General features: G+C 41.5%; 1 protein-coding gene across 2 annotated transcripts in view; it reads right to left on the reverse strand.

The window, feature by feature from the left end:
• Positions 1-23,230, reverse strand: part of ARHGEF28 (Rho guanine nucleotide exchange factor 28) — a 129,982-nt gene that overhangs the window by 88,025 nt on the left and 18,727 nt on the right. Inside the window, exons 3-5 of one of the 2 annotated variants that reach the window (XM_054810176.1) lie at positions 14,562-14,709; positions 12,380-12,670; positions 1,147-1,330 (exon numbers count right to left, since the gene is read on the reverse strand). In XM_054810176.1, the coding sequence (XP_054666151.1) occupies positions 1,147-1,330; positions 12,380-12,670; positions 14,562-14,709 (623 nt within the window). Of the gene's footprint in view, positions 1-1,146; positions 1,331-12,376; positions 12,671-14,561; positions 14,710-23,230 lie in introns of both variants that reach the window. The other variant, XM_054810175.1, reaches the window with a different exon arrangement.

Below are 23,230 nucleotides of genomic sequence, written 5' to 3' on the forward strand. Positions count from 1 at the left end.
AGGCAGAAAATCTGAAACGTCCACCAAAAACACAGCTGGGCAAACAAATACTTACCAATGACTCCATTCAGGTCTAAGAACCGGCAGCTACTGCTAGCCATCAGCAAGGAAAAAACAATGTCAGTTCTGGATAGTTACGCACTAGTAAAATAGGCCAGAAAGAGTGAGCTGTGACAATACCTATTTCTCCTTATTGCTGTAAATTAGCAATAGTACCTTTCCTGTTAATGTTGCCATATATAGCAGTAGGACACATCTAGCAGGCAGCTAGCAGGTTTGTTATCCCACGACAACGAAAAACAGAAAGTGTCTCAAGGGAATACAGTATTGTTTGGACGTTACAAACAAATGAGACATTCATAACACAATGTACTGTACCAATGTTGTAAGTATTTTATTTCAAACTGAAGTACGGATAAGTCTCACATATACTACTCACATACACTGTATGGAGCCAGAACCAAGAGAGCCACATAGCAGAATAAAAATGTAACCCGATTCTTGCATATTTCTATTTACAAAGAAAAGCCAACAGTGAGAAGGGGCATCTGATGCTGAACATTTGGTACCCCAAGACACACACACACCACGCAGCTCTTCAGGTCTGTACAGAGAAAACTCCAGACAGCTGAAACATGCCAGAAAGCTCTTTTCCTTTAAGTCATATGTCAGTGTGGCAGCTCTCCGGCAAAAAGAGTCATAGCTGCAGCACTGGATTTGCTGCTGACTCTCCCTTATTCATTCAAACCTGAGCTTCACAGAGGTCACAAAGTCCGCTGAGGTTTTGCAAAAGTCAGGTCCTATGGTTCTGTTTATCTGTAAATATTTCTATACGTATATTTTAAGGGATGTCTTTACTTGTTGGTAATGCATTGGAATTCAGCTGCAATAGTGCTGGGAGAGGTACCTGATGGTGCAGCTGGTCCTCTGTCACTTAATTGACTATTAATTGACTTGAAAATGTAACAAAGGACATTATAAACTTCCTTTAATTGAAATGCAAGTTTACCAGTTACAATGGTAATAATGGCAAAAAGCAACAGAAACCAACACAAAATAAACAATTCTTAAGAAAAATAACGGTACTCCCTACGTGCCTTAACTGACAGAAGCTTTTCAGAGGAAGCAGCAAACCATTATACTCACTTCATGAAGACCTCAACAAGTTTGGAGTGCCCATTTTGTAAAGCCAAATCTAATGGTGTTGCTCCATCCTCATTAGGTAATGCTAGTGCTGATGACCCTCCAGGCTGGGCTGCCAAGAACTGGGAAAGCTTAACTAAGCCCAATTTCATCACAAGGTGGAGAAGAGTTTCTTTATGTTTAGGCTCTGAAAAAACACAGCAAGCAAACCAAAATCATCAGTAACAAGCCCCAGCATTTTATCTGCTAGGAAGCATCAAAAGAAACTTGTTATAGTCCGCAGAAATATGACAGCTCAGGTTCAGACCTACAGAAGTACTTTGGCAGAATCCATCTTTCACTGAAATCAACACTTAGATACTTAATTACATCTGTGGAGCTAAACTATAATATCCAAATACCATCTATTTTCAGCAGACAAAGAAAACAGTTTGCATTAGATAATCTCAGTATTTCTCTCTTTCTTTACACAGTATAGCATTCAGCACAAGAGATGCCCCAATACACTGCAGAAGACAGTTAAGAGGCAATTTTCCAGCTGCTTTGTATTACCTCAACAACACAAAACATCTGGCAGCATGGCCAACTATCTAAATGAAAAAAAAAAAAAAAAAAAAAGGATGTGATTTTTCAAGGCAGGCTGCTTATTAGCACAGTCAGAGATCCTTAGCAGCACAGTGAGCCATAAGCTAACACACACGTGGGTAAAGTACACAGGATAATTCTTCTGCCTCTCTTTTCAGAAAGGTGACCTCACCTGCCAATACTTCTTCTCTACTTTTTAGCACATAATCGGCAAGCTCAAAAGGATGAAACTTAAAAGAGTACACAAGAATGACACTAGATGCCGATTCTCCACTCAAGCTCTTCCCTGACTTTTACTCAAAGGGTTTATCTGCCTATGTACATTTTTAAACAGAAAGCCTCTGCAATTTAAAGGCAATAAATAAAATTAAGCTCAAGTGCCACTCAACCTGTTTCTTACACTGATATTTTGGTATGAAGTTAACTATAAGGGTACTTTCACAAGGGTCAAGTATTTAAGGGCAGTTGCTCTACAGCTCTCAGAACAACTGGCTGAAATCTACCAGGTTTCCAGGGATTTATGAAATTCCATTGAAATTTATCATCCTGACTCAACAGACTTTTTCTTCCCTGTTACTCAACCAGTTCACATCATGTTATTGAAAGTTATACACTCCAGTGGCAAAGGAAAGGTGAAGCTCCTGAAGCATATGTAGGTACGTGCACACATTTGTGTAAATAATCCACTTAAAATCAAGAGGAAATTGCTGTGAAATTTCCTCTCTGCATCACTATTTACAAGATAAAACTCTCTGATGGAAAGCAATCCCCCAGCAGAGAGAGCAGTTATGTAGCCAAAAAGCTAATAAGCATGTTTTTTGAGAAACACTTATGCATTGAGTAAAGGTATCGTGTAGTTACATGCAAACACAGTGGCTCATGGCTGACTCCTATTCAGTTTAAGTACTCCCTCTGAAAGTGTGAGGAATATTTGTTTTATAGAATCATTAAAAAAAAACCAAAAAAAAACCCCACCCTTGAACAGTCCTCAAGATGTCTCTAGTCCAATCCTTGCCTTAAGGCAGGATTGGCTCAACCTAAATGTCTCCTGGCAGATGTTTGTCTCATCTGTTATAAAAGCCTTCCAACAACAAGAGGTTTTTGTAACCTCCGTAGGTAATCTACACAAGGGATAATTTTACCCTCACAGTTACAAAGATTTGTAATGCCTAACCTAGGTCACCCTTTCTCAGTATAAGCCTGCTTCTTCTTGTCCCATCCAAAATGGACATGAAAAACACCTCATTCCTTTCCCTTCACAACTTCCTTTTACATAATTGAAGGCTGCTGTCACATCACAGCCGAGCACATCCTCTCCAGACACCTTATCACGAGACCTGCCTTCTGCAAAGCTGGACCTTTTGGAATGTCCTCTCAGAGCTGAGGCCCAAAATCATTAGCCTCCTTTGAAAATGTTGGACTTGAAGTGTTGTAATATTTTTAAAAACTGTACCTCCCCACCTCATAAAGCCTGAATGGCAAGGAACCTAAGGAACTTGCTCTACTGCTCCACCAGGAAAATTACTGCGGGATGGATCTCCACTAGTGGCCAGCTTTTACTCTGAATATTTGATGGCAACCCATCCAAGACTTTTCACCCTTCCATTTCAAGTGGAATCAAAACTTTCAGAGTCAAATCCTGGAAAACTAGGTCAAACTTCCTTCAATAAATGCAACAAATTCCAGACATCAGATTAAAACGGAGCTTCAGGACACAAACTCTAAGACTGTAACAGCCAGCGAACCTGCATGTAGTGTCCTAAATCTGCAGTTCTAACAGAAGCAGACACATTGATAAGATGCAGAGAGGATTCTCTAAACCAGAATATCACTAAACATATACACAATATGTACCTAAGTATTTCTAGAACACAAATATAAAATATCACATCTCATTATTTTTAAAGAACTTAATCTTCCAACTTCGCTCTTACTTGTGGCTAGCCAACACTTGATCTGCCCATGCAACACATCTTCTTCCCAGGTTTTGGGCAATAAAATTGTTTCTTGGTCTCCCCATTTTAGTTTTTAGGCAAAAATGTGTCCAGCCAGACGCTAGATCTGCTGCAAGATCCTAGGCCACAGAGGAAAGTAGTGAACTATGGGATTTTTTGTCTCAAAGGTCTGCAAAATATTTCTAATTTCAGTCTTTGGAGACAACAGTCATTGCTGCATTTTAGTTACCAACATTGATCATTAATGGTACGAATTACAGTGTTTACATATCTATAAGGGAGATGGCCCTCCTCTGGACCCACTCTAACAGGTCAATGTCTCTCTGTGCTGGGGACCCCAAAGGTGTATGCAGTACTCCAGGTGGGGTCTCACATGAGCAAAACCCACGTAGTGAGTGAGTGCCTGGCTAAAGCCAGCCCATAGGGAATATGGAGGCATGAGGATCTGACTCTAACCCATAGTTTCAAAGCCCAAGCAAGCACTACTCATCAAACACCTTGGTCTGCCTGGATCTGAGACCTTCTTCTATAGAGGAACATTTAAATGAGCAGGGCTCAGGCTTCCCAAAACCTGTCCAGAGACAGTGGAAACAATGGCTGATGTGCCACTTCAAAAATGGAAGACCTCAGTTCAAATTCCTCCTCAGCCAGATGGGATTTGAACCCACGCACATCTTCAAACTTCCTCTGATCACCCATCTGGTGGGACCACACCCCGTTCCCTCCGTTGTGGAATAATTGAAAATGGGTCACATGCAGAAAGAAATCCAAGTGATGTGGGGCGGAAGACCAGGAAAGCAGCAGACTGACTACAACACAACAACATCTGGGAGAAGTCTCTGCTGTTTGGACATGGATGCATTTCTCATTATACTGTCATCAGATGTGAAAAACGATGCTGGGAGCCTGGGTGTCTCGCTTGCTCAGAGAATGCCGTAACCATTCAGACACAGTACGAAAATGTGTGCCAGTATCTTCCCTTTCCCTAGCTGTGTCTCTTAATAGAGACTGATAACACCATCTGTGCTTTGCACTGGCCCTTGTGCTATTTACTGTACTTTCAGAGAGTCTCCCCCGCAAGGACTTTAGCAGACTGGAACCCAGCAGAGCACAGCCAGACACCAGGCACCAGCACTCCCTTTTCTGGCATGTTTATATGTACACCAGGGCGTTCAGATTTAGATGCCCAGGAAATGCTGTGGTCCAAAACATAGTCCCTGAACAAACATTATGCATTTCCAGGCTAAAATGTTCACTAAAAAATGAGCTTTCAGATTTGCTCCTTGGTACCTGGAGTACTTAAATTCTGCTAAAGTCTTACTTCAGACATCACAGTGGGTTCTTTGGATGTTTCCAATTAGACCATTTTTTATATATATAGTGTTATTAGCAGCCAGCACATAAGTCCATCTAATTAAAACACATGCAAATATATCAACCAGTACTAAGCACACTAAGCATCTGATTCAATACTAGCCACACCCCAACCCTTAGATTAAAAACACAGAAACAAAAAGGCAAACTTTACTTTGAACTCCATCTTCTGATTAAAATTTTGGCCTGGGGCCACTGGGTTTCAATGTATATTGTAACACTATAAAAAAGCAAGATAAACTTTCTCTGGGTAAGATAAGATTAGGACTTTCCCGCCCAGCAAAAAGGGAGGCCTTATGAAGCCTTCCCTAACAAGTGATAGCCTTCTCTCTCCTCCAACGCTGAGGCAAATAAAGCTACTCTTCTGGCATCCAAATCTTAAAAAACAATGCAGTATGAATAAGCCTGCTACAAAAGAACATAGGTTTAAAAATAACTAATAAACAGTAATTAATCTTTGTGGTCTTAAAACACCATCTACAATAATAACTTCTACTATCTCACCACAAATATTCTAGTAATTAATTTTTATCTGCCCAACATAACAACCTTCATCTAACCATAAACTAAATTTGCTCATGGCTAGCTTGAATGCACATGGTAGCAGAACCATCCAGCAACTCCACTGGCTGTTTTCACCCCTGATGCACTTAGAAACAGCACTCACATTCCTCCCCATCCTTCACCTCTATAGTCTATGTGTTTGCTGGGCTACTCTCATCTTACTTCTCCCACCTGGCTTGCCCAGGAGTGAGCAGAACTTGAAGACATAAAGCAATTACTAATAGCTTCATGATACTAAAATCTGAAATACAATTTGTAAAGTCGGAAGAATAAATGAAAAGTTAAACGTGTTCTTTCAATACAACGAAAGTATTTTGCACCAGCCACCTCCAGGGACCCCTTCCATCCACATTCTGCTGTGGTTCTATTCCAGCATCAGCAATCAAAGCAAAAAAAACCAAACCAAACCAACCAAACAAAAAACAAACAAACAAAAAAACCCCCACCCAAAACAAAAAACCCAGAAAGACATGATGGCTGATAATAACCTTTTTTAAATAGACCTGCCTAAAAAGAAAAGATTTACACTAAAAAAAAAGGTAAAGTTCTGAAACAAATGGGTTTTAGCAGTTTTTTCTTAAGAACAATTTCCAGTTTCAGTTCTCCTCCCCCCTCCTCTTATAGCTCCTCACTGTGAAAGAACAAATGGCATTGTCCCACACTTTTCACTTTCTTTTCCCCTTCCCTTGAGGAAGATTTCAGATGTGGCAAAATAGGGGGGAAAAACACACAAACAAAAAAAAAAGACAAAAAGCAAGCCATCAAGATAGTAAAAAAATGTTGTGAAAAAACAACATAATTCAACTGCATTCAGGGGCAAACAGGAGGAAAATAAAGATAAAATGAAAACACAAGGCTTCTTCAACATATTCATATTTAAATGGTATAAAATACCAGTTTCCATCAAGACATATAAGCAACAATTCATAAGATTTGAAAGATGCACTGCTGGCTGATTCATACAGGGTCAGCTACTGCAAGGCAGGTGGTGCTGTAAAAGATGCACTATCAGGACGTTGTTTTGCACTGCATCCTGATTCTCCAGCCAAAACACTCTGAGTTACACAGAGCTGAGCCAAACAGAGTCTGTTTTAAACATTAAATAAATCCTTTTGTTCTTCCTTGCACCTGAATCCCTTCCTATGTCCAAGACAATAAACTAAAAACAAATATTTCTCTCTGACAGAAATGACTAAGCCCTTTCTGGGTTATGAATCTAATTCATTTCCTGGAAGGAGACTAAAAACCTCAAGACTTGTGACTTGAAAAGTACGGGGAGACATCAAAACTGGCTGAGAAATTCCAGCTTTTCCTGGCTTCGTACTTTTATGCATTACTGTTCATTTTTTCAATTTTCCATTAGGTATGAGATTGTTTATAAAGCCATCTTCAGTGCACCCTGCTGCTGCAAAACCACACACAAGTTGTTTGTGAAGACACAGTGGCCGTGATGCACGGAATCAGGTACATGACACCCCATCTGAAGGCAGGACTGCAGTGGCACCTCCCCTTTCCACTTATTGAATAGCTGGAATATCCCCCTTTTCTTTAATTAGTTCCCCTATTCATCATACCTTTATCAACTAGCACCCAGAGGCTGGCATCACTGCTGCAGAAGAAAAGGTGTACTTTATCATCACAAAGGTGAACTTTAAGGAGTCTTGCTCCAGCAGTTTTAGCAGCAGGAGGGTTAGAGAAGGCTCCCATCCACCAGCCCCATGCGGTACTGTGCATGGTGCCACCACCCTACGCTGTCAGGTGAAGTTTCAGTTGACTCTACTGCTTGGGTGACCCCAACAAAGATGCAGAACACTACAGGAGATAGTTTCTGTTAGCAGAGGGATATTCCTCATTCTTTTGTACTGCAGCCAAACACTCCCTCGAGCTGTTTGGTTTAAGAAACTTGTTTACTGAATGCCACTGGAGTGCTCAACACCAGGCAGGGACACCCTCTCATCCAGGAGCAGGGAAGGCCTTTCCAGCCCAGTGCTGACCCAAGGCTGGGGTCCAGGCCAGACCATAGCTTCATACCTGGTCTCTCCAGCAGTAGTGCAGGCTCCTGAGCCCCACTACTTACATATTGCCTTAAACAGGAAACTTAATCTCTTGTATCTCTTACAGTACTTGCTCTACTGTCACTCTCCGTATCACCATCTCCTCCAAGCACCGGGCCTTTTCCTGAGAAGCCCCTTCATGGTCAGGGGGATCTCAACCATCTCCTCTCTGCTATTATTACCACTGACCAGAAGATGAGGATCACGCACTTGCTGGGGACCCACAGGCTGAAGCATGCTTGCCAATATCTTCCCTCATGCTGCAGGTTTCTTGGTCAGCAGCAGGCACTGGAAGACACTTCTCTGCTTCTTGATGCCCAGGCTAGCATCCACCTCCCTCTGCCCCATGCAGTTTCCAAAGGGGCAAACTCCTACAGGGCCAAAGATTTGTCTGTTTCTCTCACCCCCTAAACTGTGTGACCAAAAATTACCTCTCCTCACTAATCTCACCACACCTAGAAATATTTATCCGCTGTTCCCAGTGTTTTCCTAATTCCATGAAAGAGAACAGTCACTTTGCCCCCCCTCTCCCTTTCCTTCCACAGGAAAAAAGAAATCTCAAATTCCAACTGAGGAAAAGACACGGACAGAATTTTCTTTGATTTAGACCATAAATACCACATGCATCAAGCAGGTTTGAACTGGTGCAGCTTAGTGGGAACATCTTTAACACCAAATGGAAACAGTAACAGGATTTAACAAGACAAGGGCAGAGAGAGGGCAATAAAGTCAAAAATGCCACAGAAAATGGAAGTGTTCCACAGAGACAGACTATAAAGCAGGGGGCTGGTACTTCAGTTCACTCCACGAAACCTATTCCTAGAAAACAATTACGAAACATTTATCAAATAAAATGGAAATTATCTTGCTTCATGAAAGAGAATTAAACAAGTATAGACACTGTTCCCTTCCCTTTGATCCACAATTAATTTTCATAATTCAGGCTGTAATTTTATTGCTTCTACTAATAGCCTTAAACCTAGAAGAGCATTCTTCCTCTCAAAAATAACTGTAAATAGAGGCAAAGCCAGCAGCAACCGTTCTTGTTTGATTACCAGCATAGTTAAGTCACCCAGACAACCTGAATTCACCCTCCCAGCAATGCCCTTAAAACAACCAGAAACTGAGATGCTCTCAGCTTCCCGTATGTAAGGCGGACCCCTTGCAAGGCCCACACTCCTGTGCTCCCACTCCCCCTCCGACAGCAGAGGGACATAAGCCTGAGTGTGTCAAGGACAAAAAACGTTGCAGTGAAGATGCAGTGAACCTTTGTCTGATGGTCCTTGGGAGCTGCCGGTTTTAAAAGACTGCCCTAACCTGATGGTGCTAAGAGAGGAAAGGTTACTTGGAAGCATTTTTCTGATCCAGATTAAACCACTGTATCTTTCTTTCTTCTTTTTTTTTAAAAAAAAAAAAAAACCTGAAGAACTGTAGGAAGAGTCTCTTTTTTTTTTTTTTTTAGCAGTTCTAACAAGTTATTTGGCTTAATATTTAATATTTCCATAAATTGAATAATCCAGTTTTCAGAAGGAAAATATCCCTAATGACGATGCGATCAACAAGAAAATCAGCTTCTCCTCCTCCCTACCCCTCCTTCCCCTTTCTTCAAATGCACCAACAAATAAATGTCTAAGCATAGCACCTCTGTTGGGCTCCCAATTTCCTCTAGCACCAAACTGCTTTTGGGCCCGGTGATCTCAAGATCTGACCAGTTTGTGTGAGTGAGCAGCTCCTGACATGGTTGTCACACAGGCACTTATTACAAGTGAGGATTACTGAAAGGTTAGTGCTTTGTTGTTTCTTTTGTTGAACTTTAAATAACGTGGCTAACAAGTCCTGACCTGTGCAACTGCAGTAAATTCCTGAATTATTTGCAATGCTCCCTAGACAATCCAGGCTCTCTCTTTATCCAGTCCCTTTTATGCCTTATAAAGGGAATACAAACACTTTTTTCCGAATAGCAAACTCCTATGAATAAATTATTCTTCTATCTTTCCATCAAGCGGTATGTCTCTAAATCCTCATAAAAAAGAATAAGGTCCAAAAACAGCAGATGGTGCAATAATTTTCTCCAGCGATGTGTCACTCAAAACTAATTTTTTTCCAATAAAAATAGCCCAGCACTCTGAAAACTGACTGAATCTCACAAGCATGAGGTCCTAACTAGTGATGGATGATAGCACCCATGTCTTTCGCAACACTGATAGTAAAAAGAATGTCCAGACACTGTTGAGGCAAGAAGTTGCAGAGACAGCAGGTAGGGAAAGAAGGTCTCATCCCCTTTCTAAATCCTCATAAATTCCCTGTTTCTCAGACGTTTTCATCTTTTGGAGCATGGGGAAGAAACACAATGGTGGGACAACCCTTGATCACATCATGGTGGAAGACAAAGACCTTTCTCCTCTTCTCTGAAGCACTCTTGCCGCAGTCCATCCCCGTCTCCCTCCCTCTCCTTTCCCTGCACGCACAGGCCTCCCTCAGCCACATGCAGCCCTCAGCTGTCCTTGGCCTCTTGGCTTTGGGGACAAAAACACAGGGACAGGGACAGCACAAGGAAGCAACCTGAGTCAGTGCTTCTCAAAGTCAAGTGAAAGGAGGATATGGCTGCAAGAAGAATCAAAACCATACTTTCAGAAAGGAGAGAGAAAGGATACAGGAGACAAGGAAAAATTATACAAACTGAGTAAAGGATACCAAAATAGCCCAGCCCAAGCCTAGACCTTAGAGAGAGACAAAGGGAATGACTGACCTCCCTTGGGCTGAAGGAGAAGCTGTCTGGAAAGCCCCCCACTCAACAGGGATGTCCAGTAAGCACTGCCCAGGCACGACTGCACTGAGAGCTCCTCGCTGTGCGACAGCATCACTACCAGGCCCCAGGAATTCAGATCAGTTTTTGTTTTATTCAGAAACAAGGGGAAAGATCCCAGCTGCGTTTAAGAGCAATGACTGATGTACAAAGGGAGATGTCACCTCACCAGTACCCAAGACGCAACCACTAATGCGGCACGCTCAAGACACGCTCGTCTAACATTTCAATCATTCACAGAGACTTTGTACAGCGACTGGAGCACACATCCCTGCTTTTCTGCTGTATTCAAATTTTGTTATGTATAATATTTAAATGTGAAAAGCGAAGAAAGTATGAAAAAGGCATAGAAACAAAAAAATACAAGTCCTACAAAAGTCTCACGAGGGCAACATACTCTTTTCCATATAAATATTGCAGTATACCTGAAAATTAACAATTAGCATAATTAAAAATTAAAGAATTTTGCTATTTGGATAGCAGCTGATCTTCAACCCTCCAGACCCACACCACACCCAGCATAAACTTCCCCATGTGTTAAGCAAGCAGGCACCCAGTTGGCTTTGCCCGAGCATCTCTCGGTACTGCTGGTATCCTGCTGATGCTTCTGAGTTGGGTTTCAACCGGGTTTGATGAAAACCTTAGCCAAGACTGTGAACAAAACTGCAGCTGATTTCTTCAGGCTTTTGAATCGAGGTCTTCATTGCTAAGATACAACAGCCATTCCAGTAGTTGAGTAATGTGAACAAGTATTTACTACACACCAAAATGAAACAAGTGACAGTTTGGGGTTTTTTTTCCCCTGTCTAGCCAATATTTGAATGAGACTTGGTATTTGTTTTTACATCTCTTGAAGAAGCTGTTTACAACAGACAGACAAAAGCCATCCTTCTCCTGAGGAAGGCAGTAGCAGATTTCAAGCTATCTGTCATTAAGAATTAGAAAGATTTAAGACTGGAAAAAAGCCCTCACTCAAAGAAATGGGCTAAGTGCTGTGTTTTTACTTCCCAAAAGCTTGCCTGAATCTCTCTCTCAGTTTGGCTCATACGGAAATTGCCTGTCCTCCAATTTTTAGCAAGTTAAAGTACAAAAAGGAAAACAGCCAAAAGTACCAAATTTTCAATGAAAAACATGTGAAGCCATCAAGTTTAACACTGTTTCCAACCTCAGCTATAAATCAGCTGGGTCTGCAAAAAAAATTATACTCTTCAGCAAAACCTAACTACAGTTTTCTGTTTGCAATGAAACCTGAAACCAGGAAAATTTCACCTGATTTTGTTACAAAATTTTTCAATAGCATACCTTAATGTAAAGTTTCATGTATATTTTCATCCCACTTCCTCTACAATAAAAAAAAAGCCACAAAAGTTGTTTAATGATATTCTTCCCAAAGAATGATCATAGTCATAAAGCAAGCATAAACACTGACAGAACCGTGATAAAAATTGTGTTTACTCTGTACATCAGAATGTCTGCAGTAACACATTCTTCTGTTTTATGACCGTCTCCTTTTTGTCTGCGTAATTAAAATATCTCACTTGGTTGGAATCATGGTGGCAATACTTCACTGCTACAATTCTTGCTTTTTTTAAACAGACAGCTCTTTAATCTTGCAAAGGCAGAGTCTATTTATAAATAAAGAACTGCATTCACAGTGAGTCAAGGCACAAAAAGCTCCTGGAGAAACTGAGTTACAATAACCATTGTTATCCTTTTTAAACCTCTGGGCACAAACCAAATCTCTGATTACCCCTCTCATACTTGAACAATTTTTCATCTTAACCCCAAAACAAAGCAGAAGGGCTGAGAACCTGGGATAAAACAGTGAGAAACTCTGCTCTGAACTGTGCACCAAACCACTGTTAAAAGCTTTCCAACTTAAAATAAAACCTTACCACCTTCTGAGCAGCTTCCAAGGATGTTCCAGGTCAATGGCAATTCTTCATGAGCAACAGCCATCATCAAATCGTTATCCAGGGACTGCAGATCTTTTATCCTTAGCCCAAACTTATCCAGCAACATCGTGTGACTAGCAGCAGTGACACATTCTGCGTGATCGACCAGAAAGCGAGACAACTTGCAAGACAGATTCTCTCTGTAAGTGACAGGACAGCTGCCAAGGACCACAGGTGAGTATCCCCTTGTATACATTAACACAGAGACAGAAACTGCTTCTTGGCATCCATGGCCTGTAATTATAAAGTAAATTAATCACTAACATTACCTATGTTCAGAAAATAGATTATTCCCCCCCACCACCTCCAAGAGCTGTGACCACTCATACAGAATTATTTTATTCTTCCCTCTAATTACACCTATTTGTCGTAGGACATTGTCGCAAATTGCATTAGAAAATACACCGTTTCTGGTGAAGAACTTGGATTTGACTAGACTGTGAACTGCCAGTCCTCCTAATTACACTAATATCAATAATTCTAGAACCAGTCTTTCTAGGTGAAGGTTCTTTAACCATAATGGAAAGAAGAGGTAACCATATCAGGATGAAATCCCACAAATCAAAAGCCTGAAGGTTCTTGGATAAGAATTAAGAAAAATGAGATGCTCATGAAAAGAGTGGCAGAGCGGCCTGCAGCACAAACTCTGAGTAATATATCTATCTATGTAACACCAATTTTGTACCTAACCAACTTCTCCACGCAGGCCAAAACCCAGAAGCTTTTAACTAATGCATGCTTTGTGGTTTTAGCGACTTAATGAAATACTGTATCAACTCTCTGACTCACAGCTGGGACCCCTGAAGTCCAAGGGAGTTTGTCTCTCAAACAAACTCTTGTACATTTCTCCTCCTCCTTTGCCATTGAAGTGCAGGTGGATGTCATACATCTAAAAGAGATGCAAGCTGTACCTCATTCTCACTAGAGAGCTAACCATGAAGTACTATGGGTACAAATCTAAATTTTCCAAAATATGCCTGAATAACTACAAGTATATATGCAATCTAGTAACTGCAGAAAGAAGCATGTACTTACCACATCTGCAGTTGTTTTTAAAGTGCTCTGTGTTCCCTTATGTTTAATTTGGCCACGACAAAACAACACTAACATCAGCAGGGCTATATTTTAACCTCACACTTTATTTTCATCTGTTCATGGCTTCTGTTGGGAACAGGCAGAGGATTAAGTGTTGCCTGTAGCCTCCTGTTTTTATTCATAGCCCAGAAGCAATTATTTAACAGTGTCATTTCAGGCCTTAAAAAAAAAAAACCACCCAACAACGACGACAACTTTGCTACCCTGGAATAAGCCTGGCATTACATTTTCTCCAGTTGTATCCCATGACAATCATTTACCATTTACAGTATCAAAGGAGCCACAATGTAACAGCAGCAAACTTTTTATACTCAGTAGTTATTTTCAGACTCTAAATCCCCTTTATAAAACAAGAACAAATAACAAGCAGATCCTATTACACAGGTACATCATGTCTATAGCCACAAAATGAAAAGAAATGAAAAGCTCACAATGCACACAATAAAGGTGACAACCAAGGTTTATGTTACACCCATAAGGGGCACAACACCAAGGCAGAGAGCTGGCTGGGAGGCACACAAATGCCCCGTTTGCAGCGAGGCACCCCTGAAACGGTTTCCCCGACACCCCTGCACTGTGTACAGCTCCAGCATTGCTCCAAGCGTTGCACACTTCCACCGTGAGGGCTTTGCAAGCCGGGCTGACTGCTGCAGCCAGGGAAGGCTCAGACAAAAACGTGACTTTTGCAGGTGTCAGAATGCCCAGAGGCAAACAGTTGTGACACAGAATTAATTCACATTAAAAATTATGCCATCCCTGAAGATTGCACTTTATGCAACCCAACTATGCAAGCTCAGTTAACACGGTCTGTGCCTGATACAGTACTGGTGTAGACTGCTACAAAAGGCAGGATCACCTAGGGTCAGTCAAACTCAGCCTGGATGCTAAAGGCCATCATTCAATTCCTGCATTTCTGCCATTACAGAGCCATAAAACAGAGTTATACCAAAATGTCCAGTTGTGCCCAGCTTTCAAATGGGGGTGGGGTATAGCGAAGAGACAAAAAATGTAAACAGGAGTTAACGCTTACCCGGAACAATGGACCGAAGAGTGTTGTCACTAACTCGCTCAGCAAACATTATGTGCCTCTTCAGGGATCCATCATAAACAAAGTAAAACTCCGCATCCTCTGGGAGGTAAATGTCTTTGACAAATTTTGCATTTATAGTCACCTGTCCCTGAAAAATGAAAGTGCTTTCAGAAACATCCAGTAAATTTCTCATTTCCAACAAACCCATTGATATATACTTCAGATGCAAGTTTATTATAACTTTTTCAACTCTACTCTACAGAGGATGTGATCCAATGACAAATCTCCAGTTTTCTACTTCCACTTAGAAAATAACACTGGTTTTATGCCTGTACAAGCAAAGGTGATTTAAAAACCTGCCTTTTAAAAATGTCTTCAACTAATTCCTTTCATCCTGACCCACACAAATATAACCGACTTTTTCTTTGAAATGCATCAGAATAAACAAGTCAGTGAACCCAAGTATGTTGCTATTTACAAAACCAAACTTTGTGTTAAAAAAAAAAAAAAGTAAAAAATTCAAAAGTGCTTGAAATTATTTTAGACTCAGTTTACAAAACAAAAACACTGATGTAATTCTACAACTGACTATGCTGGTTTCAAAGAATACTAGTTCCCAGATATCTGCCCATGAGTTTCTTTATAGTAAATAGAAAGCAATCAGCCAAGAAAAATCTGTCATATAATAGCTTTAGAAAAGAACAGGAAAGGGATCTGAGAAGCAGCAAACAATAACAAATGTCTGACGTGTCTGAGGGAGGAAATTTAGATGAAGTTGCATTTCCTTGAAGAGGAGGACAGCACGCTCCACCACGGTCCTGGCTGCCACAGTTATTCTAAATAAGACAGAATCACCCCAATGTCTGGCAGAAATGGCGTTTTCTGGAAAACAGCTGCAGAAGAATATCTCAGCCATTCACACTTCCAAACGATGCCTGCCCGGCCTCTATTCAAAACAGTTACCACAGCACTGACTCCACCAGCCCCATAAACAAGTCTGGTAAAAACCTGCACCAAAGCCCAACACAGTAGCGCAGAAATTTCCGTGGCTGAAAACCACAGTTATGCCCCTGATCATCCTGACAAGCATCCGGCTCCTTCCTCTGTTCATTATATGGCAAACATACACTTTACTGCCTTGAGACTCTTGCCACCCCCCACGACGTCACGTCTTCGCCTGCCTTCCCCAAGGACATCTTCCTCGTCACTCATAACAATGCGAATCCTGCATTTGTTTTCCTCTTAAATACAAGAGGGTCTACTGAGCTAGGAGTGGAGAGGCAAAGGCTAGTTTCAGGCACAAAATCTTCCTGAAATAGGATTGTTCCGGTAAGGACAGATGTAAACACTAGGAGTCCAGTATCAAAAGCAAACATGCCTGTCATCCCCAGAAACTGATTAACACCCCATGCCTTTAGTAGCCTGAAGTATTATTATAATTGCCAAGTGTTTTCTCCTATTTCTCCTTGGGTTTTGCACTGTTATACCAGAATTATTTTTTTTTTAATCCTTTTATGTTAGTTGTGAATAGCCCTTTTTGTCTGTTGAATAATACTTTGGAAGGCTATTTTGGGGAGATAGGCACAGGGTAAGTCCCTGAAGATGCTCCACAGACTGCTGCAGTGGGTGCTTAACTGACAGCAGACTGGCACACAGGAGCACAGCAGAATTTATTCCACACAGTCACCTGTGGCCACAACTCCCAAACCACCTCTGTACCTTCTGGACCACTAAGGCCGAGGGACTACGTTTCACGTTTTCTTTGCACTAACTACATGATACAAGGGAGATATTTTGAGGCAGTATTTCTCATTTTATAAGCCTACTCTTAAAAAAAAAAAATTAAGCTCAAATTGTAGTCATTGACTTATATTGCTCCTTTTTAAAAAATGTTAATTTAGTAAAGACAGAGGAACATCTTAAACTGATCACACCACACAATGTGCAGACACGAGGGACAATTTCACAACTCCTTGTCTTATAAAGGGTGAAGGAAAAAAGCAAGATGGGAAAAGACAGAGTGGAAAGCTCATGTGTATATGGTAAAAAGCAGGTTTTTCCTAACCCACTCCTTACTCCAGAAGAAGAAATTGCTGGCAATTTAAGCAAAGATTTTACAGAAGGAAGGCAAATTGTCAGCTACCTTGTATCTGGCCAAACAATTAAGTATTCATTTGGAAAATCCCATGTGATCCAAAAAGAAGGTTAAAGCCTGTATTACTAGAGAGGAATCAAAGATAACAGAGAAAGTAACTTTCACAGAGGATTATTAAGCTGCACTTATTCTGATGCTGGATGGTTGCTACACCTGACATCAGAAATTTCATGAAGGACAAGCTTCCATCATCATCTCCAGCACTTCCCATTTGCCATCGCAACCATCCTGGCTTCAGACATTCTCGTTTCATGTTGCTCAATTCCATTATCTTCTTCCCTACTGCCACTACTAAAACATGCATCGGTTTGCTGTTCAGGTCACAACAAACACCTTTTGCTCTAGCTTCAAAGTATCTATTTTCTTCTCACCTACTCCTCTCCAAAATACCCTTGGTGCAGTTATGCCATCTCCCCTTCTCACCACCTGAAAATCTTTTACAATTGCATCCTACTACTGCTGGAGTTCACCCCTACACACTCATCCCTTCCTATCCCTCCACTGCTTTGCACAACACTTGTCCCATCCAGCCCTGCCCCGTGCCAGCCACGCTGCTGCCTGCCCTCTCACAGGACAACTCCTCTTACACCACACATCAGCCCTTCTGCTCCCCTCATCCTCTCCTCCAAGCCACAGCCTTCACCCTGGCTTCAGATCTACACATGGCAGAGCCTATCTTAGCCTGTGTTTGAGAAGGCATACTTACTGTACTTTGGAGACACTTTAATACCAACCTCCATGGAAGCTCTGATCTTCATAAGGTAAGATATGCTAGCCATCCTTTGGTAAAGACATGAAAAAAATAAAATAATTTGTGCTAAAGGGAACACCATGGTTCTTCAAAATGTATATAATACTACATCTAAAGCTGAATATTTAAGCATCTCCTCCTTCAACACAGTCTTCCCTTAGCACAGAATTGCATCTATTTAATGCCAGGTCTGAATGTAAAGCAACTCTTCCAATAAAAGTATTAGGTATCTATATACTGCTAAAGAAAAGGAGTTCATAGGAGAGAGTGAAACTGGAAAGAAGAACCTCATACTATGTTTGATCAATTCCTTTCCTACATTTGCAAAATCTTTTTTATGTTTTAACATAGTTATTGTACAGTTAATATAATTATTAGACAATATTTTGCATATGTAGCATACATATAATCTACATCTTTATATATATGCACTAATAAAAAAAAGATGCCATAATGCAGCTAGACAATATCACAACCAGATGTGACTCTGATGGAGATGGCTACACCCACAATCCATTTGCACTGTGGGTACAAATGTGTTTATTTGGCAGACCAGTCTTTCCCACTCTTATGACCACTCACACTTCCCTCCAAACATTGCTGGCAGAGGCTCATTCATTACACACATGAAAACAAAAATACCACTGAACCCTGAGGATGCTTTTACTGCTGCCACAAGAGGGGTTCCCATATATTTCTATGCACACATCAAGGGTGCTTTCTCATTCCTTCTCACAGCTGTGAAGCCAGCTGCAGTGAGACAGCACTGTAATTAGCACGCTGTTCATCTTCTCTGTGTGAAGCCAACTTTGTTACCAGAACTAGGTTTTTTTTCTTTCTTCAAAGATGACCCGCAGTCCATTCTAGGAAACTAGGTAGAAAAATACTTGGAGAAAGTGACACATGTTGAGAGCATCTTCCAGACTCTGCAGCTGGAAAAGGCAGAAGGATTCACCCAGCTCCTGAGCTAGACCAAAACGCAGCCTTTCAGGGTGGAAAAGGAGGAAGAGAAGATCAGGGAAAGTGTACCAGCTTATTTAGTTCTTTGCAGAGTTCTTTAGTTTTGGATGTATGACCTTGCCTTTAGCTGCATTTAAATGCAGATCACTCAAGGGTGTTGACTTTATCATGCAATCAGCTCTTCACACAGGCAATCCATTGTTCTACTGAGAGCTGCCAATCTTACAAGCAATGACTGTGGGTTTCTTCCAAAACTTTGATCAACACAATGAAGAGCTTTGGGCCAAAAACTTCTCCCAAGGATGACACACCCCAGCATTTGTCACGTGAAGGTCCAGGGAAGAGACTGATGCAGAGAATTTTATTAGAAGGAAAAAAACCACACACATACACACAAAAAAACCAACAACAAAACAAAACAAAAAAACTTGGGGTGTTCCAGGCCATGTAAGAACAACCTGAAAAGAGTAATATACAAAGTGTTGATAAATACATACATTGTAAATAAAACAAAATTTCAGTGTCACAACTACTTTGGTCAAGCACTGGAACAGGCTTCCTGGAGAGCTGGTGGATGCCCCAAGCCTGTCAGTGTTTGAGGCATTTGGACAATGCCCTTAACAACACGCTTTAACTTCTGATCAGCCCTGAAGTGGTCAGGCAGTTGGGCTAGATGATGCTGGTAGGTCCCTTCCAACTGAAATAGTCTATTCTATTCTACCCAATTTTGAATTATTATTTTTTGTAGCAATTGTTAAGGCTCAGTGTTAGAAAAGTGCAACAGAGCTTCAGAAACGTGTATGAACTTGATCTTGATCAGCTTCCTTCACACACAAAATAAGCTCACTTAGGCAGAAACCCAATAGCCATACATTAGCCTTTTAAGTAAAGGGCTTATTTTATTAGCCTAAATCTGAGGGATAATTATATCTTTCCATTATACCCATTCCCTGCAGAAGCATTTATTTCCTGGCTCCCTCGGGCAAGGCCAGCCCAGCCCAGGGAGCAGGTTGCAGCAGGAGCTACCTGCGCAGATCTTTCTTCTGCAGACAAATGAACTAGGGGAGCGACAGAAATGGGAGCAAGTCCAGCTCCATCCTCCTTCTTTCCTAGCTAGGCAGACAGGAAGGAGGGAAGTGGGCTGGATCTTGCAATGAGACACAGTAATGCATTCCTCCACCAAAGCAACGTCTCTCTGCTTCACAAGGCTTTGCCAGAGCTTTTTGGGCGATGCTACCTCTTTTGTAACAGAGTTTCATCTTGGCAAAGCCCAAGTGCTCAATCCAGGCTCTCAATCAAAACATATATCCACTAGACTATTACAATAATTAAATAGTGTAGGTAAACAACAGTGAAACATATTTCCGGGAGTTCCACGAGAAATTCATACTCACAGCAAACATTTGTTCAGCATCACTCTCACTACATTTGGGAAAAGCACTGCTCCACTGCTTCCTACCCCATTTTGCAAGGCATGACCAAAGCACATTCTCATGTCTGCTAAAAGCCTGACACTGACCTATCACTAAAGCATGAAGAAACTAAAATTACGGTTATCAGCATTTAAAAGGAGGTAACAAAGCTCTTATTCACGTACCAGTACAAAAGAGCAAAACCAACAGCAATAAATTATGATATATGCGTTACTTGAAATGGGGACACTGTGCTCCTACAGAGCAATGTTTGTTCTGAGCTCGTTCCAAACACTGAAGCTGGAAACACATCCCAACTGGCATATTTCATCTGCGTTTCTAAATATAGAACCAATTTAGGCTTAACACTTATCCTCTAGGTACCAAAAACCAAACTAGGTAAGTCACACAGGCGCCTCATCTTTGGAAAACTTGCCAAATGGCCACAACACAGGGCAGCTGTGAGAGCACAGACCCAGAGGACTCTGCTGGGACAGATTCCTGACAATGCACCGGTTGCTATGTGTCTTTGACACTATTTTCACAAGTTCTTTTGTCTAATGACAGTTCAACCTCTCTCCCACTCTTTCATCTCCCTAACAAGCTTATTTATATCTCATGAACTTGGAAAAATGTAGCAGGGAGTTACAGCTTTATTTCTATGTGTAGGTTGCTTAAGCATGCTTCTCAGGGTCTGTGTGGACCTCAGATAGTTCAATCCTCATTTAATCGAGGCAAGGGGAAGGATGTGCCACTTCACCACCGTGGCAAATAAACACAGCCCTAGTCACAGCTGGTTTCTCAGACAGATGCTGGGGAAGGTCCTTGCCCTCAAGTTCACACAGTGTTGACTCTGATGGACTTTTAGAGGAAGCAAAATTCAAAGTCAAAGGGCACTTATAGAGACCAGCCAGCCATTATCTTACTTAGATTTACACCCGAGTGGCTCAAAACAAGTACCTCAACTCTACTGAACCATCACAGGGACACACAGGAACTGGAGATCACTCAAACACCATCCAGGTCTGTAAGAGCAGAGAACTTCAGGCAGTCACATCGACATCTCTGACTGCAAAAACATACCAGAAATTGTACAGAAGAAGAAGAGCACGGGAGAAACCCTCAGTTCATTGAAGCCAGGAAGGAGTTTTGCCACTGATTTAATGAGAACCAAGATTATCATTGCAATCCTTGAAATAAAAAACAAAAAAGCATGCAGGAGGACTGTGGAGAGGAGGCTGCAGCTACAGGGGCACTAAGAGAGACACCGACCCAACTCTAAATGCTTTAAACCTGTGGCTGAGCAAGTGTTTGGCAGCTTTGACCTCTCTGGGATCCATAAAGGAAAGCATACCTTTCATTACCAGTGAAAACACTGCCCTGGCACTGGCGCCAAGGAAGAGATTAGGAAAGTTTGTGGTTTTAACAGGATTTATAGGTCTATGCATTCTTTCAATGTAAGCAAACAGGTTTTTCAGACATATGTTTTCCTGTTGTTTCTCTAGGGCGCACGAGAGCTGACTGGTTCGGGCACACAGCAGCAGGGTCCCCTGAGCCCCATGTCCCAGGTAGGGAGCCCCAAAGACCAGACTCCCCACAGCCTCAGGAGAAGAGCTACCTCCTCCAGCCACACCCTGACCCTCTTCTGCATCCCAGCAAGGGACTGGGGCAGGCTCCCCGCGAGGAGAAGCTGGGGGGTGGGAGGTAGCAAACCCTCACGGCTGAGGCACGGCAGCATCCAGGTAGGCAGGACAGGCCGCAGGGGCGATCGTGGCACTTCCAGTGTGCCTGATCCCTGCGCCGCTGCAAGTCACCCCGCGCCCTAATAAATAACCGGCCCTTAACCTGAACCGAGCTTCTTCCACTTCGAATTCATTTAGGTAACACTAGTAACCTGCCCCAGCAAAACAGGTGCAGCACAAAGAGACCTTTAGTGGGCTTCCAGATCCAGGCCATGGCACCGCCTAACAAACTTCAAAGATTGGTCCCTACCCTTGCATACACAGCCCGGGCAAATCTATTTTCCCAACAGCCTTTTACCATAAAAATACATTCTAAAGTACACTTAAAATGTCTTTACCAAACTATATAAGCAACATAATGGCTTGAGAAATAATGTTTTATCCACCGGTTTTAAGGATATTGTCTGTAAATATAGTGGTACGAACAGATACCGCAATTGTAATTACGTGCTCTAAGAAAAATCTCTATGTGCAAGGGTAAAAAAATTTGCTAGCAATAACAGGGCTTTTTTCCTTTATGTAAGCTGCCACTAGCCACTACAATTTAATGTAAATATTTCTTCACCGTTCAAAAGAGTCACTTCAGAAAATCTTTATATTTTAAGGTGAACTGTTTAAACATATTTTACTTGTGCTTACACAAGAATAGTGGCAAGATACTTTCCCTGAGTAGCAATACAGTTTTAATAACCTTTGCTGCAACTTAGCTGCAACTAGGAACTATCCTACACAAAAGATGCTAAAAAAGTAGTAGGGAAATTGTAAATAAACACAAACCAACCATACTCAAATCATTAATAACAGGGACAAAGTTATAAGCTTGCCTTTCTAATGTTCAGTGATATTTTGATAACATCCACCACACAGTTCTTGCCTACAGATTGCAGTAAACATTGTCATGGACTTGTTTAAGAAAGCATGTGCCCTATTTGAATGGAATACAATGGGATTCAAGACTAAGCACACAATGAAACAGCAATTACACCCAGGAACAGAAAGGTGTAACAAACTGAAAAACAAAATAGGAGATAAAAGCTGAACATTTCTCCATAAGCATTAACTTTTTAACTATATAGCTAATAACATCTTAAACAAAAACAGGGAGGTTTTTTCCCCAGTTGAATGACTTAAGAGAAGAAGCGACTGAGTATAATTAATTTCTTTTCTATCCAGATTAACAGAACAAGCATAATTCCACGTACAAACTGGAGACGAGGTATGTGATGATATGATCATATTTAGTATTACACATTGCCCAAAAGCCTACATGTAGATTGTTATAAGAATTAAATATGCATGTATAGTTGCTTTGAGAAGAGTGCTGATTTACACTGCAAAACTCCACCAGCACCCCAAGAACCTCACTCACTCATTCACACCAGGTAAAACGCTAGTCTTCAGCCTCCGCGCCTGTGCACAAGACACTGCCTGCATGCAGGAAATGCACCACAGCACATTCTCCAAACAAAATCAGCTTTGCGCACCGAGTATTTGTAGGTACTTCTTCAGCGTGAGGCAGCTCTGTGAGAAATGCAGAGGAAGCATTTGCGCAGACACCTTTGGGCACAAGTAAGAAGCATCTCCCCTATGCTTGCTTAGGACGAGACAGCACAAGGGAAGCCCAATGACTAGCAGGTGAGGCAGCTCTC

Source organism: Grus americana, chromosome Z (assembly GCF_028858705.1).
Source record: "Grus americana isolate bGruAme1 chromosome Z, bGruAme1.mat, whole genome shotgun sequence".
NCBI classification, from domain to species: Eukaryota; Metazoa; Chordata; class Aves; order Gruiformes; family Gruidae; genus Grus; species Grus americana.